The sequence below is a fragment of the Neophocaena asiaeorientalis genome, unplaced genomic scaffold, assembly GCF_003031525.2.
Source record: "Neophocaena asiaeorientalis asiaeorientalis breed wild unplaced genomic scaffold, Neophocaena_asiaeorientalis_V1.1 scaffold147, whole genome shotgun sequence".
NCBI classification, from domain to species: Eukaryota; Metazoa; Chordata; class Mammalia; order Artiodactyla; family Phocoenidae; genus Neophocaena; species Neophocaena asiaeorientalis.
Window position 1 is genome coordinate 928071 of NW_020173758.1, and position 17920 is coordinate 945990.

Genomic DNA, 17920 nt, shown 5'->3' on the forward strand with positions numbered 1-17920 from the left:
CTATCATTATTCTGAATTATTTTTCTGGAAGGTTGCCTATCTCCACTTCATTTAGTTGTTTTTATGGGGTTTTATCTTGTTTCCTCATCTGGTACATAGTACTCTGCCTTTTCATTTTGTCTATCTTTGTGTGAATATGGTTTTTGTTCCACAGGCTGCAGGACTGTAGTTCTTATTTCTGCTGTCTGCCCTCTGGTGGATGAGGCTATCTGAGAGTCTTGTGTAAGCTTCCTGTTGGGAGGGACTAGTGGTAGGTAGAGCTGGGTGTTGCTCTGATGGGCAGAACTCAGTAAAACTTTAATCCACTTGTCTGCTGATGTGTGGGGCTGAGTTCCCTCCCTGTTGGTTGTTTGGCCTGAGGTGACCCAACATTGGAACCTACCCGGCTCTTTGGTGTGGCTAATGGTGACTCTGGGAGTGCTCATGCCAAGGATTACTTCCCAGAACTTCTCCTGCCAGTGTCCTTGTCCCCAGGGTGAGCCACAGCCACCCCCCACCCCGCCTCTGCAGGAGACCCTCCCACACTAGCAGGTAGGTCTGGTTCAGTCTCCTGTGGGGTCACTCCTCCTTCCCCCTGGGTCCTGATGCGCACACTACATTGTGTGTGCCCTCCAAGAGTGGAGGCTTGTTTCCCCCAGTCCTGTCGAAGTCCTGCAGTCAAATCCTGCTAGCCTTCAAAGGCTGATTCTCTGGGAATTCTTCCTCCCGTTGCCCCCTAAGTTGGGAAGCCTGACGTGGGGCTCAGAACCTTCACTCCAGAGGGTGGACTTCTGTGGTGTAAGTGTTCTCCAGTCTGTGAGTCACCCACCCTGCTGTTATGGGATTGGATTTTACTGTGATGGTGCCCCTCCTACCGTCACATTGCGGCTCCACCTTTGTCTTTGGATGTGGGGTATCTTTTTTGGTGAGTTCCAGTGTTTTCCTGTTGATAAGATTGTTCAGCAGTTAGTTGTGATTCTGGTGCTCTTGCAAGAGGGAGGGCACGTCCTTCTGTTCCACCATCTTGATCCCTTCCATGAAATTCATTTTGTTTACATCTGTATTTTGTACAAGTCTTTATTTATACCTTTCCTGAGCTGTTTTATTATGATAAGAGGGAGGGCACGTCCTTCTGTTTCACCATCTTGATCCCTTCCATGAAATTCATTTTGTTTACATCTGTATTTTGTACAAGTCTTTATTTATACCTTTCCTGAGCTGTTTTATTATGGTATATTTCTTGTAAGCAGTATATAACTAGATTTTTTTAAAGTACATTTTAAAAACCTCAAAAGCAAAGCAAAATAAAACATAATTCTTTGCTGACCTCCCCAACTAGGCAGGATGAGTCTATTCAGCACCCGATATATTGTTAAATAAGAACAAGTTGTAGAGCAGTATGTATAGTACAATTCTATTTTTAAAACAAGACTGTGTTTACATACATAATTACTGTTTTCAAGAATTCAAGCTTTAGATATTTGTATTCTGATTGAGATTAAGTTGATATCAATCAATAGTGATATTTAAGTGGGAAAAAAAGTGACTGAGTAAAAATTGAAAGTAAACAAAAATAAAAGGTCTCTTCATCCATACCCTCCACTGCTTCTACCTAATATCACATTTATAGACATAATAGAAAGCTTATCATTAGCGAAGAACTATTTGACTCTATGGAAATGTTCATTGAGTGTATATTCTATTTAATTAATTCATAGACTCATTTCCTTTCAGGTTCGATCTGGGGCAAACGTTCTAATTTGTGGTCCAAATGGCTGTGGAAAGAGTTCACTTTTCCGTGTTCTTGGTGAAGTAAGTAAAAACTGGCCTCTAGGTTTTGTAGTCTTATTTTGCTATATAATCTACCACATTGTGAAATTTACAGCTCTTCTTCCCCCTCCTCCTTTGCTTTTATAGTTATGGCCTCTTTTTGGAGGACGTCTAACTAAACCTGAGAGAGGAAAGTTATTTTACGTTCCCCAGGTAAGACCCTGTTTGAGTTATTTTATAATCTTTGATTTCAAGATCTTTTAACTTATTTTTTAAAAAATCACTTCTAATGATTTTTGCTCTGTTACTATCAGAGACCTTATATGACCCTTGGAACACTTCGAGACCAAGTGATATATCCAGATGGAAGAGAAGATCAGAGAAAGAAGGGGATTTCTGACCTCGTAAGGAAATGTTTATTTCCTAGACTTACTGAAAACACCACTTCCGAGTCTTTATCTTAATCAGTTAAGTATTTTAGATTTCAAGTAGTTTATCCTAACCTTTTGTAAAGGCTTCTACAGCCTAATCATTAATTATAACTTTCCAGATTGAGGTAAGACGTTAACTATTTTGCTTAAATATGACTTGTTGAATGTTTAACCTTGTCTTTTACACTATTTGTTTTCTCATTGCCCTTGTCCTTTAATTATGTACAATAGTATTATTTTCTTTATGCCTCTAGATATATTTTGTCAAAATTAGTATAAATAGGAAGTAAAGAGTTTGTTTACCTTTGTGCCACATTCTTTTGTGAAATGTGCCTTTTTTAGTGATATTGACAATAGTATTATAGTCCTTCTAGTTTAAAAAATAAAGCAAGGTAGAGAATATTGGTTTATATTAAGCATGATTTCATCTTGAATCATTTTGCTGAAAGGTACTGAAGGAATACTTAGACAATGTCCAGCTGGGTCATATCCTTGAACGTGAAGGAGGCTGGGACAGTGTTCTGGACTGGATGGATGTACTCAGTGGTGGAGAAAAGCAAAGAATGGCAGTAAGTGTGCTCTGAAAACACTGCACAACAATGCAGCTGGTTGCATAAAGTCACTCCTAGAATCCAGCATTTTGATAATCAAGGCATACAGTTTTGTTTTAATCTTTTTATTTAGCAATTATTATAGTGTGGTTTAGTTTATATGATAATAGAAGTATAGCTTGCATGTAAATTTGGAATTCTGAAAAATGCAAAAATAGTCCCATGAAAGGAAAAGATGCAGATCCAATTATATACCGTTAATCCGTTTTTCCAAAAGTTTGGGGAACTTTGCAGCATATAGGTCCTGGTTGGGTTATGAGATCCCTTTCAGTATTTTTTCCCTATAGACACCTCTCTGTCTTAGCCTATTCTCTCTAAAGTAGCTGAAGGTATTAGAGATGTTAATTTTATTATCATTTTATTCTTTATTCTGTTCTTGTCCTTTCCCTCTATCATTATATTTATCCTTGTTTCAGGGCTCAGTATCTACTACCTAAAGTTATTTAGAATTTTAAAATTTTCCTAATATAAAGAAACATTTCAAAGCAATTATTTTATGATCAACTAAAGTTATCTCAATCAAACATGACTACAAAATGTGACATATTAAGAGTGATTCTTTGAGTACTCTGTAAAGGGGGATAACTTTTATTTTTTTATTTTTTGTAATTAATAATTTTTGGCTGCGTTGGGTCTTCATTGGTGCACGTGGGCTTTCTCTAGTTGCGGCGAGCAGGGGCTGCTCTTTGTTGTGGTGTGCAGGCTTCTCGTTGAATTGGCTTCTCTCATTGTGGAGCACAGGCTCTAGGCGCGTGGGCTTCAGTAGTTTTGGTGCACGGGCTTAGTTGCTCCACGGCATGTGGGAATCTTCCCAGACCAGGGATTGAACCCATGTCCCCTGCATTGGCAGGCGGATTCTTAACCACTGCACCACCAGGGAAGTCGCAAGGGGGATAACTTTTAGGGAGTCATTTTCTAACTAGACATACCATAATTTGAGCAGATCCAGAGGAATTTTTTGGTGATGGAGTGTTATAACCTTGTGGAAATTAGAGAAAACTGTAGCCAAGGAAAAATAGCAGAAGAATGGACTTATTTCAGAATTGCTTACTGTTTATCTTCACGTTATATTCTACCTTTTGGTTACCTCCTATTCCATGATTGTTTTGCATGTTGCTTTTCTCCAGGTCATACCCATTCTATATGAACTTAATATCAACTTAATATTGTGATTTGTCTAGCTAGTGAGATTAATCTAGAGTGATGAATGAATCATAAACGAAAGAGGAGATATCAGCCATACTCAAAGTGGAAATTGGGCTGAAGGCATGAGAATTTAAAGTGATTGAGCATTTCTGGAATCAGTTTAGAAGATGCCTATAGAAATAACTGCAATTCAAGAAAACTAATTTACATTCCTATACCGTGACTTCAAAGAAAATGGAAGGATAAGGCAAGATTCACAAGTGGACACAATGGAGACTCAGAAAGAAAAATAAATCTGCTTAAACTAAGGAATTCTATATGTTTGGTATAAATGTTACACAGAGGGTAGTTTTTATTAGAAGATAAGAAATTTAAGGGTATGCCTAGAGGAGTGAGAGGTCATTTTGGAAGAATAGGGAGTGGGGAAGGAACCCTGTAAAGCTAGATGAACCATGATAGAGCTGGGAAATGGGGAGAGCTCACCTGTAACATGGTTGCGTGGCCAAGCCCTTGACAGGGTGTGTTCTGTATAGGCCAATATTTGGAGAATTGAATGTGAAGTTTAAAAGAGAGCATATTGTTTTGCTACTTTAGAAGGGTTTGGAGGGAGATAGAAAAGGCTAATGCAATAAATATTAACATGGCTGAAGTTGGGTGGAGAATGTATGTGTATTCATTTTATTATTCTTTCATTTTTTTGGTAGGATTAAGATTTTCAAAGTAAAAAGTTGATGGGAAGAGAAGACATAATTTTTATAAATTATAAAAATCTATAATTTATAAATTATAAAAATTATAGTTTTTAGGAAGAACAGACTTGAGAAGTTTAACCAAAACAGTGAATCTATGAGTGAAGGTTGGTATAAAACAGATGAACCAAAGGAACTCTTAGGTAAGGAGAATCAGGATTTGAATTTGAGGGAATGGAATAAAACTACTGAATAAAGGGAGATCTGGTGAACACATTTCTAAAAGTCCCTTGAAAAATATCAACATAAATATAGGGAGAAATATTATTCCATTATTTTAACAGCAAAAAAATTAATTATGGTATGCTTGCCACAGAGTTTAGGATTAGCTAAGAATCTATTCTGTGCAAGGCACTTAGCTAGGTGCCTGCCTTTATAATCTAGTTAGGAGAGCCAGATATGCTCCTTTAATTGTGATACCAGGCAGGCCGTCTTCAGTGATGGTTACAAAGAAAATGCACTAGAATATTGATGAGGGAAAGATTGGTTTGGGATGGCAGGTCCCATTTAATTCTCTCAAGAGCCCCTGTGAAGTAAGGTACAGATGAGGGAAAGACTTGGAGAACTTGCAGCTTACTGATACCAAATAGCTGCTGCATGGCAGAACTGAGATCCACGTGCAGGTGAGTCTGACCCCAGAACTCTTGCTCTTAACCAGTACATTACAGTATATGGCCTTCAATATGCAGGTGAACTGTCTGACCAGTTCTCTTCTCTCACTGTGCCTTGAAGTCTCAAGTGACATGTCTTTTTCCCCCATTGTACCCATTTGTGTCCAGCCATCAGCTAGTCCAACCCTGGTCCAAACATCAGCCAGGGTTGCTCCACCTAATATCATAAATTGGGCTGTCTTATTTCTCTGACCCATAGTTTTCTTTTCTACTCTTCTGTTCTTGCTCTTCCTCTTTAGTGATGGTTTCTTTATATTGAATTATGAAAAAGTATATATGATAGAAAAGTTGGAATGTTTATAAAAGTGTAAAGAAAGGCCCAAACCACCTTACCAGACATACCACTGTCATAAGATTTTGTGTTTTTTTAAATTCATTTTTGTAATTAATTCTTTTTCCTTTACCTAATTGGCAGCTGTCCCCATTGTTCAGACTCACTGAGGTCTCTCTAATATTTACCCATTCCTTCTCTATAATTGATCAGTTCCCTTCTGACTACCTTCTTTCCTGTCCAGCACAGACTTAACAATCCAGGGCCTGGAACATAGGAGGTACACAGGAGATATTTCTTAAAGGAATGAACAAATGATCCCTTCCCCTTAACTTCCTTTCCCACTTTCTGTTTTCTCATATTATTTAAACACCAATCCAAGAGCAGTTGTTTGCCTTGGCATCTCTGTACATTGGCTTCTGAGCACCGCTGGAAAAAATCAGAGAATAAGATGGATTGGTGGCACTGCACTTCCATGGTTTCCAGTCTTACAGAGATTCACAGCATGGCTTGGCAATCCTATTACTGATTTTTGTCCCTCTGTCTCATTTTTCATGATAATCATTTGAAAACTACCAGTCTCAGGCTTTCTACCCCATTACCTACTCCACCACTCTCAGCAGAATAATTCCTCCTACTTCTTTTTTTTTTTGGCGGTACACGGGCCTCTCACTGTTGTGGCCTCTCCCGTTGCGGAGCACAGGCTCCGGACGCGCAGTTTTAGCGGCCACGGCTCACGGGCCCAGCCGCTCCGCGGCATGTGGGATCTTCCCGGACCAGGGCACGAACCCGTCTCCCCTGCATCGGCAGGCAGGCTCTCAACCACTGCGCCACCAGGGAAGCCCCCTCCTACTTCTTAAAGAAAAAAGAGATGCTGTTATTTCAGTTACATGACTGCTAATTTTTATTGAGTGCTAAATAGGCGATAGGCAGTATGCCAAGCACTTTACACAGGTTATCTCATTTCATTCTCGCCATAGTCCTGTGAGATGAGAGCTGTGAGTGTCCCATTTCACAGAGGAAATAGAATGTAGAACAGTTAAGTGGCTTGCCAGGCAAAGATATCTAGGAGATGTTAAAGCTGGTGGGGGGTGGGAGCGGCCTGTCATGCTCAGTCAGCAGTATGACTGCAGAGTTCATATACTCCAAAATCTCCTTGTATTGAGAAACCAAGTAGCTGACTGCATAGTGGGAGAGAGAAAGACACATGATGAGAAAATTTCCATATAATGTGCTAAGTGTGGTGACGAAGGTATGCAAAGCATTGCATGGGAACACAGAGGAGGGGCATTTGTGGAATGCCTTCAAATAATCACTCCTCTTAATAACTTTGCACTGGGCTGTCCTGACCTCCCTGCTCCCACTGTTAGTGGAGGATATGTCATCCTTCCTCCTGAGAAAGGCTAAATGTCTCCAGCTATGTTTTTGGACCCTCCCTCCTCCAACTTTATCACATCCCTCTCCTTCAGTTATGCACCCCCTCCAACACCTCCCCCATATTTAATCTCTTTTAGCCCTCTTATAGAAAGATATTTTCAGGTCTCTGTGATCTAAAAAGCAAACTCTGCCTTAACCAAAGGTCCCATGTAGCCTATACCTTTCATTCTCTGCACAGCTGAACTTCTTGATGGTCTGTCCTTGCTGCTTCCCCTTCCTCACACCTCTCATAAATAAGATATAAACCCCAAGAAAGCTGTTTTTATGTTTTAGTCATTCATTTATCCAATATTTGAATGTTTCCTATACTATACAGGTGTTGGGTGTACAGTAGTGATTAAAACGGAGTCTCGGCTTTTGTGAATATTATAGCCTAAGGGGTAGACAAAGAAATAGACAACATACAATTTACAGTATGTGAAGAGCTGCAGAGATGTTACAGAAGGGACCTACTTGGATTGGGGAAAGGGATCAGGGTAGGTTTGTCTGAGAAGGTGACATTAAGCAGAAATTTGAAAGATGCAAGGAGCAGAGTAAGGCGTTTGAGACACAAGGAAAGTGACATGTGCTAAGCCTGTAAGACCTGTGACATATTGTGTCCTGGTAGTTGAGAGGAGAGGGTGGCTGGAATGTTGAAGTTAGAGAGTGAGTAGGTTGTGCGGGGCCTTGTAGACCATGGTAAAGAGTTTGAATTTTATTCAAATGGGAAGTTATTGAAGGGTTTTAAGCAGAAGAATGAAATTCTCTGTTACGTTTCTGGACGATCCTCTCTGGTTACATGGAGAATGGGTTAAAGAGGTGCAAAAGAGGAAGCAGGAGGCTCTTTGTGGTCCTCCAGGCAGGAGAGGATTATGCTCTGGGCTAAGGACATGATTGTGAGCTGGGGGAAAGTAAGCAGGGTCCACAGGACTGACTTGAATGGACTAAAAATGGGGGGGAGGGGAAGGGAGGGGGAGAAGGGAAAGATCAAGGAGGACTCACAGCTTTCTAGCTTGAGCAGCTGTTTGATAGCTTCATTTCTGAAATGTTCAAGATGGGGTGGGGGAAATGGATGAATGGATTTAAGGAAAAAATCTAGAAAATCCGTTGAGTTTTAGATTTTTAAAGTCTGCGAGTCCTGTAAGATATCCAAATAGAAAGATCAAATAGGAATTTTTATGTATTAGTTTGGAAATCAGAAGAGAAGTATGGGTGAGGGAGATATATCGAGAGTTTACAAATGTAAATAATATTTGAGATCATGAGATTTGATGAGATCACTCAGAGAGAAACAACATAGGAAAAAGCGGAGAGGACCTAGGAATTAACCCTCAGGGACCCCAACATTTACTGGTCAAGTGAAAGAGAAAATGCTGGAAAAGAAACTGAGAAAACAGCATAAGAAATGGAAAGAAACTTAAAACCATGATTTCACTTTCTCAAGAAGGAGGGACTGGTCACCTGCGTTGAATGTTGCAGAGAAGATAAATTGGGCAAGGATAGAAAGTGTCCATTGGTCATGCAACATGGAGATCACTGTTAGGAGCAGATGACAATTTGGAATATCTGTTAGACAAAGGATCAAAATAAATAATTCCCAGAAAATAAGATACATATGGAAAATAAACAGCAAAATGTTCAGCATTACTGCTAATCAAAGAGATGTAAGCTATAATAACCTTGATGTTAATTTTCACTTATAAAATTAGCACAGCCTTTTAAAAATGAGCATGCCCAATACTGACCACAGGGATATATACAACAGGTGCACTCAAACATTGTTGGTGGGAATATTAATTGGCAACATAATATTGACATTACTTTAGCAACAAAATGTTTAAAAATAGTCAGTTTTTGCATGAGTCATCTATAGTCTGAATTCTAAGATTTCATCAAAAAGTGTACCCTCTGACCTTTTTTAGAGAGCTTTCTTTAATACTAGTTTAAAACTCAACTTCATCTCCCATCAGTCTTAAAAGTTTTTGCTTTACTCTTAACAATATTTCCCATGTGTTACATTTTTCCCTCTGTTTGGGACGATAATAAAAACAATCAGGTTTCTTTATATTGTTTTTGCTTCTGAGAAGTAGATTTTTTGAGTTAGAATAATTTTCATCTTTGCTTTAGAAGACTGTAAATGAGTATTTAATTTAAAGTAAATCTACTTTTGCATATTAATTTTAGCTCTCTAAATGATTGTACAGAATATTTCTTTTTATGCTTCAGATGGCAAGATTATTTTATCATAAGCCCCAGTTTGCCATTCTGGATGAATGCACAAGTGCAGTTAGTGTGGATGTGGAAGACTACATTTACAGTCATTGTCGAAAGGTAAGTGTGATAAATTCTCAGTCCCCCCTTTCAGTTTACTCTGTGTCCAACCAAATATCTACCCAAAGAGAAGATTCCAAGTTATAAAGGGACAAAATTACTATCATAGGATGATATCTTGCTTTAATATTTTAAACTGATAATTAATAGATATGAGTAAAAATTATCAATGAATTCTGAATATAATTCTTTTTAGCCGTGTATTAGATATAAAATAAGTGTTTACATTTATTTTCCTTTTAACTCATTCTCTATACTCAGAGTTAGTAAACTGATATTTTCTTAATTTTTTCCATCAACTTTACCTAAATATCATTTGTTTTTTTATAAAGAAAATTCAAAAAAAAATTTAATTAAAAAAATTCGATAGTAATTATTTGGCAACTTTTAATTGATCCATTTTTTTCTCTGGCCTGGCCAGTATTTTACCAAGGCTTCTTTTAGTAGCCTTTTCTGAGGCTGTCTACATTGGTTCCATTCTTTAAGTAGTTATCCAGTAATCTCAGTTTTTTTGTTTGTTTTTTTTTCCTGTGAGGAATTGTCACCATCATCTATACTTGTGTTGGATTTTGAGAACAAGAGCAGTGTATCCTAACTGTTTTAGAGTTTCAGTGTAAGCAAATGAAGTACAGGAGTCTTTTAACATTTTGTAACTGCTCTTTGGGAGTTCACAATAAATATGAAAAGTCACGATGCATATATACAGTATCAATTCCTTCTGCTCAAAGTGTGGTTGGTCATCGCTCAGCAGTGGCAGCATCGCTTCTAACAAGCCATGGAGCTTGTTAGAAATTCAGTCTCAAGCCGTACTATTAAATCAGAGCCTGCATTTTAACAAAACCCCCACATGATTCAAATGCACATTAAAGTTTGAGAAGAATTGGTGTAATGAAGAAGGAATAAATTTGCTACGTTCATCTTTTAGGAAGATTTTATAGCTACTGATTTTATTTCTTTAATGGTTTTCTGTTCTTAATCAGTTTTAGTCATTTATAATCTTTTGTCCATTTGTCCATACATATTTTCAGATTTATAGGCATTAGAGGTGTTTGTGGAATCTCTTACACATAAAACCACGTAGTCTCTACTTGATTAGTGATTTAGAGGCACTTTGCTGGTAATTTTGTCCATGCAGTTTCCTCTTATATCTAGCTGTAGGCTGCAAGTCCCCACAAAGGATGCAATTCTCCTATGTATAGATTCCACTTAAAAGAAAAAAATTCTTATGGAGCCCCCAGTTGATAAATTGTATTACTATAAAGGCACTTGAATATGGATAAGCATGAAATGAAGTATGAACTTAAACTTAAAACTCATTTACAAAAGCTACAAAACCAATATAAACTTATAAATTAAGTACAGATAAAACTTTAAAACACAGTTTCAAAACTGCAGCGTTAGAGAGACCTATGATACTGTTTTGCTGAAACTAAACCACTGGTTTAGGTTTAATCTGAGGTCCAAAAATAATAGGAGGTTCAGATCTTATGTTTTGAATTTTGCTTAGGTATTTTGACTTAAGTAATTCTATTATAAGAATGCCTTCATTCAGTTGAGATCTAATCCAGTTATTTTAGAGTTGTAAGAGAAATAATATCTGAAGTGAGCTTTCAAAAATCAGATATGTGTTGCACCATCGAAATATATGTTTTATTAATAACGGACCGTATACTTGTCATGCACTTCCTAACCTGTTTGAAAACCTTTCCCATGGCAGCCAAACTTATGATACATTAAAAGTTTTAAATGATACCACTTTAAGTCACCACTTGGTGCCAACAGAAGTGAAAACACAAACTTGGGCACTTAAATCTCATGATAGAAGTGATAAGAAGAACATACTCAAAATTCTTTTTAATTATCAAAATGGATATAAAAATTGGAACTCATGGTGGAGATTTCCTGGCTACCCTAGCATGTATCTCAGCCTCGAGAGATCCATTTTGAGAAACACTGATCTAGAGCAAGGTTTCTCAATCTCAGCACTGTTGACATTGTGGGTTGGATGACTCTTAGTTGTGGGAGGCTGTCCTCTGTTGGTAGGATGTTTGGCAGCATTTCTGACCTCTACTCATTAGACTTCTGTAGCACTCTCAGTTGCAACAATCAAAAAAGACCTTGCCAAATGTCCCCTATGGGACAAAATCCCCTGCCTCCCCTCCCTGGTTGAGAATCACTGATCCAGAGCAACTAGCTATATCTCTTAGTGTTGTTTTGAAAATTTGAAGAACAATCTGTAAATCCTAATTCACAGTCTGAAATCCAGTAAGCTTGTAAAACCAAAACATTTTTCATTATTTTGTAGCAAGCTCACTGGGTAGCCAGATCTGGCCTGAACTAACAGAAGACTTTTAAGCTCTTATTTATCTCACTGAATGTTCATGTCCATATGCGTTGTTGCAGAAACATTGATGTGTTTGATTTCAGAATTCTGCCTCAGAACCCTCTGGGGGTGGTAAATACTTCTTTTCCAAAGTCTGAATTCTAAGACATTCCAAAATAAGGGTTTCCAATAAAAGATTATGACCCTGTATTTGAAAAACAAATTTACTGTAGGCAGTACTATATTGATTTAATTTTCCTGTTTTTGACTTTTTGCTACTTTTACCACCTTTGTACTCTTTTCATATATTTTTCACAATAAAATATAAAATGTGCTAGGATATATATTTCCTGCCCAAAACAAAATAATACACTTAATTAAGCTAGTACCTGTTAGTTTAGTTTTTTTTTCTTTAAGATTCTATTGATACTTGTTAGTTTTTATTATGTGGTCAATGGCCTGTACTTTGCATTACCTTAAACATTTGGCATCGGTTACAGTTTTTTCTCTTTGGCATTGAGTTTTAACTATAGCTACTGAAGACAGTCGTCTTAACAGCTTAAATTATATAGACTAGTTTAATTTGTGACTTTGTGTTATTGATATAAACCTAAATCATTTTCCTTGTATTAGGTTGGCATTACCCTCTTCACTGTGTCACATAGAAAGTCTCTTTGGAAACACCATGAGGTTTGTATTTCTTATTGAATGGTATAGTGAGAGTTTATTTTCATATATGAATTCAGGTGATTATGGTTTTAGATTTCTTGGTGTATATTCCCTTATAAATATATAACTTAAGGGGAAAAGGTGATTCTAATTCATTTTTATAAAACAGGATTTTCATAAATACTATTGTAGTTAATTTTGAAAGCTACAATATATGTAAACAGTCCCTTGTTATATACGATAGATATTAGAGAACCAGTTAGTGGTTCTCCAGTTTTATAAATGACTGTTGTATAATAACTGACTAAAATGTGCATAGTCTTATCACAACTATGGCCAAACAAACTTCTTCTTACCATTCTGTATTGACAGAAGGAGAAAGTTTTAAGAAGGATCAGGTAGCAAAAAGTTTAGAGACAGTTTTAGTAGAGATCAGGACTACAAGGAGGAGACTGTATAATGTCAGCTATATTTGTCATCACACTGTAATAAACAGAATTCATTAGGTGGTCACTATAATTTACAAAGGTATTACAGTGAGGTTTACATAGGTACAGGTGCTCCAGCAGTGCCATAGTGCCATTCTCAGCGTGGGAGTTCTCTTCAACTCTTAATGTAAAATAATCAAACCCTAAAAATAAACCCAGCTTAGTTCCTCTTCTCTTTTTTCTTTTCTTTTCTTTTCTTTTCCCTTCCTTTCTCCCTCCCTCCCTCCCTCCGTTCCTTCCTTCCTTCCTTCCTTCCTTCCTCTCTCCCCCCCCTTCCTTCCTTCCATCCTTTCTTTCTTTCTCCCTTCCCTCTTCTCTTCTTTCCTTTTTTTCCTTCCTAAATGATACAGAAAGGGTTGAGAAAAATTGGAACATGGTAAGGGTGTTTTGTCCCATAAAATACATACCTGATTGATTATCTTTTTAACCAGATACTGGGCTAAGTGTCATGAGGGATACAGAGTACTGTCCTTACACTCAAGAACCTTATGGTTTAGATTATAGTGTATAAATGGTTAAATGAAGAGCATGGGATTTGAAGTCAGAAAACCTGGGTTCAGGCATCACTGTTTCTGGCATTAATTGCTTCCTTCGTATAATAAAGTATTGTTCCTTGCCTAACTGTCTCATAGATTACCGTGAGGATCAAAGAGGTAGCCTGTATGAAAGTTCTTAATAAACCGTAATGAAGTTCTATATAGCTGTTGACTTTTAAAGATACTTTTATTATCTTAATGACATATTATAATTTGCCCATTTTCGTGAATTGAATGAAAAACTGAATAACTAGAAATCAAAGCAGTTTAAAATATACCCAAGCCTTTGTGTTTTCTCAGAAGTTCATAAACATTACAGCCATAGGACAGTGAAAGGACTTGGGTTTCCCCTCTCCTCTTCTCCTGGAGGTGTATAGACAGTTATCAAAATAACCATCAGGCCAGTGATCATGTGAAGGAGGGGTAACACAAAGAACTGCAATGTTAAAGAGTCCAGGATAGCTTAAAAATAACAATATAGAAAATGGAAAAACAAAAGTCTTTTCTGTAAACAAAAAGCCACTAAATAAAACGGAAGGCTTTGTAACTGCTGTCCTAAGCATCTTCATAGGATGAAATATTTGAGCTCACTCTCTAGTTCTCATCCTCCTCTGCTAAGTCAAAGAACAAATGAACAAAAAGCCTTAAGTTAGAGGTTCTGAGCTGATCTGGGAAACCAGCTGAAGTAAGTATTTTAGAGGCTGTCCTGTACGACAGGCTTGCGCTTAGTGCACTTGCACCTCTGTAGATCAGATTGTTGGTTGTGGAGTGGTAAAAGTTCTAATTTGTGGGATGCTTACAGATTTGGTTCCTTTAAAATAATAAGGAAAAAATAATAATAAGGAAGTCTGGTGTTTTAGTTCTCTTAATGGAAAGTGCTATCTCCACTACAAGCAGTTGTATATTGTGGCTCCTTTTAAAGAGAGCAGACAGCGGACATCTTCTTTTAGTCTTTCCTTGGAAAATGGTATGCATTTCTGAGTATAAACTTTTGAAGATTTTAGTGGCTTAAAATAATTATTTTCAATCATTTTCTCGTATAATAAGCTCTACATAAATTCCTGACAAAAAGGAGATTCTCAGTTACTGATTTTTTTCGCCCTTCTTTTCCCATAGTATTACCTGCATATGGATGGCAGAGGCAATTATGAATTCAAACAGATAACAGAAGATACAGTTGAGTTTGGCTCTTAGAATCCAGAGAACTGTATTGAACCAGCTTCAATGAAATAATTACACAATACAATTAGAAATACAAAGTACATTGTAAAATAAAGTTGAGCTTGTTTTTTTAAGCAAAACAACAAATTAACTAGATATAAAATAATCACGAATAAGTTGTTGAAACATTTAATATTATATAGGATATTGCTAATTGTGTATATGTTGGTTTAATTATTAATATGTACTAAGAATGTCCTTATTCTTGTGGTTAAAAACCTGCCTAAATTAAATTGGGCTTAAATCAGTGTAACCTGATTCATCCTGGGATGTAAACCATTTGAAGTCAGCTACTTTGACTTTTATGGCTCTATCTTTTCCTGCAATGAAGAACCCTATTTAAAACTAGGGTCATCACTTGTCCTGTTCTAACAAGGTAGTCTTGAGTTTCATTTTCTTGTGCCCCATGATACTGGGAAACAAACAAATCATAGTGTATTATCAAAATGTACATCTTGGCATAATGGCCTTAATACCCTGTGGCAGATGTCTTTAGCTGCCACAGTTATACTCATTCCTTATGTCTTGGGGTACATTTGAATCCAGGAAAGCCATTTGGATTTTCTTTGGCTAAATAATAAATGTGCCACTCGCAATCTTCATTATTGAGTTGTTTTGAGGGTTATTTGTGGTGATGCAACAAAAGTATATGTGCAGTCTTTTTTTTTTTTTAACATCTTTATTGGTGTATAATTGCTTTACAATGGTGTGTTAGTTTCTGCTGTATAACCAAGTGAATCAGTTATACATATGTTCCCATATGTCTTCCCTCTTTATGTGCAGCCTTGCTTACAGGGGATGGTTACTGTGTTTGACACCTAATCTTCTCAGTGATGGGATATGAAAGCACGAAGTCCTTACATGTCAAGCTCAAGGTCTTATAAGATTTTTAGAATTTTTAAAGAATTGGATGGATTTGTATATGTTAGGAGCCCATTCATTAGAAGTGTGGTGGTTACGTGGCGTTAAACTCCAGATGAGCCATAGGAATGTACTACATGAAGTAAAGCACTGAGTATGCAATGTTATCACTGTCTTTGACTGTGATTTTATGTTTAAAAAATACGTTATAAAATTACGCACATGAATGAATTATGTTTCCTAAGGCACTGGTTTATCTCTGTGACTCGTTAATAACTTTTTTGTATTTGGGTCATTATGTTGAACTATATCCTAAGAGAAATCAATTTCATCTCACCAGACCACCATTAATGACTATGTGTATTATTTGCACAGGGAGAACTGAAATTGAGTATTATCAATAAGCTAGATATGAAATCAGTTTTATCAAACTGGGATTCAGAAAGGGGCTTTTTATATTCTTGTCTCTGCATAACTGGTTTGGGTGTTTTTTTTTGCAGAATTAACTATAAGAATCACTGACTACCAAAGTTAAAACTTGATGTACCGATTCCATAATACATAACATTCAATTTTTACCACTTCTCTTTAGCAAACTTGTATACTTACTTATTTTCTGTTCAGATTAAAAAAGAATCAGATATCCTATACAACCTTTGCTTGTTCTTTTTATTCTGGTATATAAATCCTAGGTAGTTCATACAGAGTTATACAGTCTTGACTTGAAAAATACAAAAATAAACATTCAGAAAGCCCTTTTAGCATCCAGTATCTAATTTTTAAAAATTTTTGTCAAATGTGGTTTTAATGGAATGAATTTCTTCTTTAGAAAAGCCAGGAAAAAACCTTCAGTGTACTTCACAAATGCTACCAAATAGACAGGAGACCTTAAAAGATAGTATCAGTCCTGGGAAACGTTTTATGGCATAGGGGAAGTTTCAGATTTTCAGATTTCTAGGTTATCCTAAGCCTACTAATAGAAGTATTTTCCTAGCTGCCTCCTTATTTCTCTGTAATGAATTCTTTTTTTTTTTTTTTTTGCTGTATGCGGGCCCCTCACTGTTGTGGCCTCTCCCGTTGCGGAGCACAGGCTCCGGATGCGCAGGCTCAGCGGCCATGGCTCACGGGCCTAGCCTCTCCGCGGCATGTGGGATCTTCCCAGACCGGGGCACGAACCCGCATCCCATGCATCGGCAGGCGGACTCTCAACCACTGTGCCACCAGGGAAGCCCTGTAATGAATTCTTGCAATCAAGAAAATTTTTTTGTTTTTGTTTTCTTTATTTTTTCTTCCATTTTTAATTTAACAAATGTTAAAGTGCCTCACCATATGAGGTATAAAGAAAGATCCCTTTCCTGGAGAATCACAGTATACATTAACTTGTTGGTTCTAGGAAGACTTGCAGTAAAGGAATCCAGTGTTTCCAGAACGTGATTGACCATGGAACATCTTTTCCCATATAATTCCTGTTAGTATCGTTCATAGACTGAACTAGGAAATGGCAGTTTAATCTGAAGAATAAACTGAAGATAAGGACTTTCATCCATGAGCAACACACTGCATATCAAGTGTATCATACCAAGCATCTACTTTTTCTATGAGAAAATAGGGATGCAGACACCTAGGGTTGTATGCTATGCACTAATAGAATAAATGTATCTGGGGTTTGCCTCTATAAGGGAGGCAAAAGTTCTACCCTCTTTGGGTTTTTGACTGGGCCTAAGAATTAAATTGACGTAAGACAGATTAACAGGACAAAAACATACACATTTATTTAATATAAGTTTTATGTGACACGGGAGCCCTCGTAAGGAAATAAAGCCCCAAAGAAGTGGCAAAACCTGAGGCTACAAAGCTGAACAAACAAGCAATTGTGGAAAAGAACTATGTGGAGAGGCTAAAAGAAGGTAAGAATTATTTTAATAAGTTTTGTATAGAATTCTCTCAGCCTCAACATCCTGTCCTTGATAACAGTGTTATTCTCCTTCGGGTGTAGTGAGGACATATTCCATATGGGGGTTTTATCGCCTGTTTTTAGGAAGAAGAAGGGGAGAGTCAGAGTGCCCTTCCTGCACCTGCTGTTTAAGTGCCTGTAGCTCAAACTAGTCCTTATGCCAAAGTGGCATATTTTGGGATGACATCCTACCACCCTTCACCTCTTCCCCCTCCACCCCTTAATGATTAGCATTTGGCTTAAAACTGTGGTGATATTATAGCATTTATCATTTCCTTATATAATTTTTTAAATTTGGTGTTTAAAACCATAGTTTGCCTAAAAGCAGAGTGAGTTTTCTCCTATCAGATGGGACTTTAACATTGTTAGTTGTAGGAAGCTGTTTACATTTTTACCTCCGTCAGTAATTTTCCTTTTGTGAAGAGTTGAAATGCTCTGACCTATAAATATATGCATGCCACTTAAAAAAAATCTAGTACCAGAAATTCATAAA

The 17920-nt window shown here is 37.1% G+C and overlaps 1 protein-coding gene across 1 annotated transcript in view; it reads left to right on the top strand.

The window, feature by feature from the left end:
- The window catches only part of ABCD3 (ATP binding cassette subfamily D member 3), an 81781-nt gene extending 65655 nt beyond the window's left edge, over window positions 1–16126 (top strand). Inside the window, exons 17-23 of the mRNA XM_024751282.1 lie at window positions 1714–1791; window positions 1897–1962; window positions 2064–2153; window positions 2630–2749; window positions 9271–9375; window positions 12332–12388; window positions 14508–16126. Of these exons, the coding sequence (XP_024607050.1) occupies window positions 1714–1791; window positions 1897–1962; window positions 2064–2153; window positions 2630–2749; window positions 9271–9375; window positions 12332–12388; window positions 14508–14585 (594 nt within the window). The 3' untranslated portion in view covers window positions 14586–16126. The remainder of the gene's footprint in view (window positions 1–1713; window positions 1792–1896; window positions 1963–2063; window positions 2154–2629; window positions 2750–9270; window positions 9376–12331; window positions 12389–14507) is intronic.
- Window positions 16127–17920: the final 1794 nt, after the last annotated feature.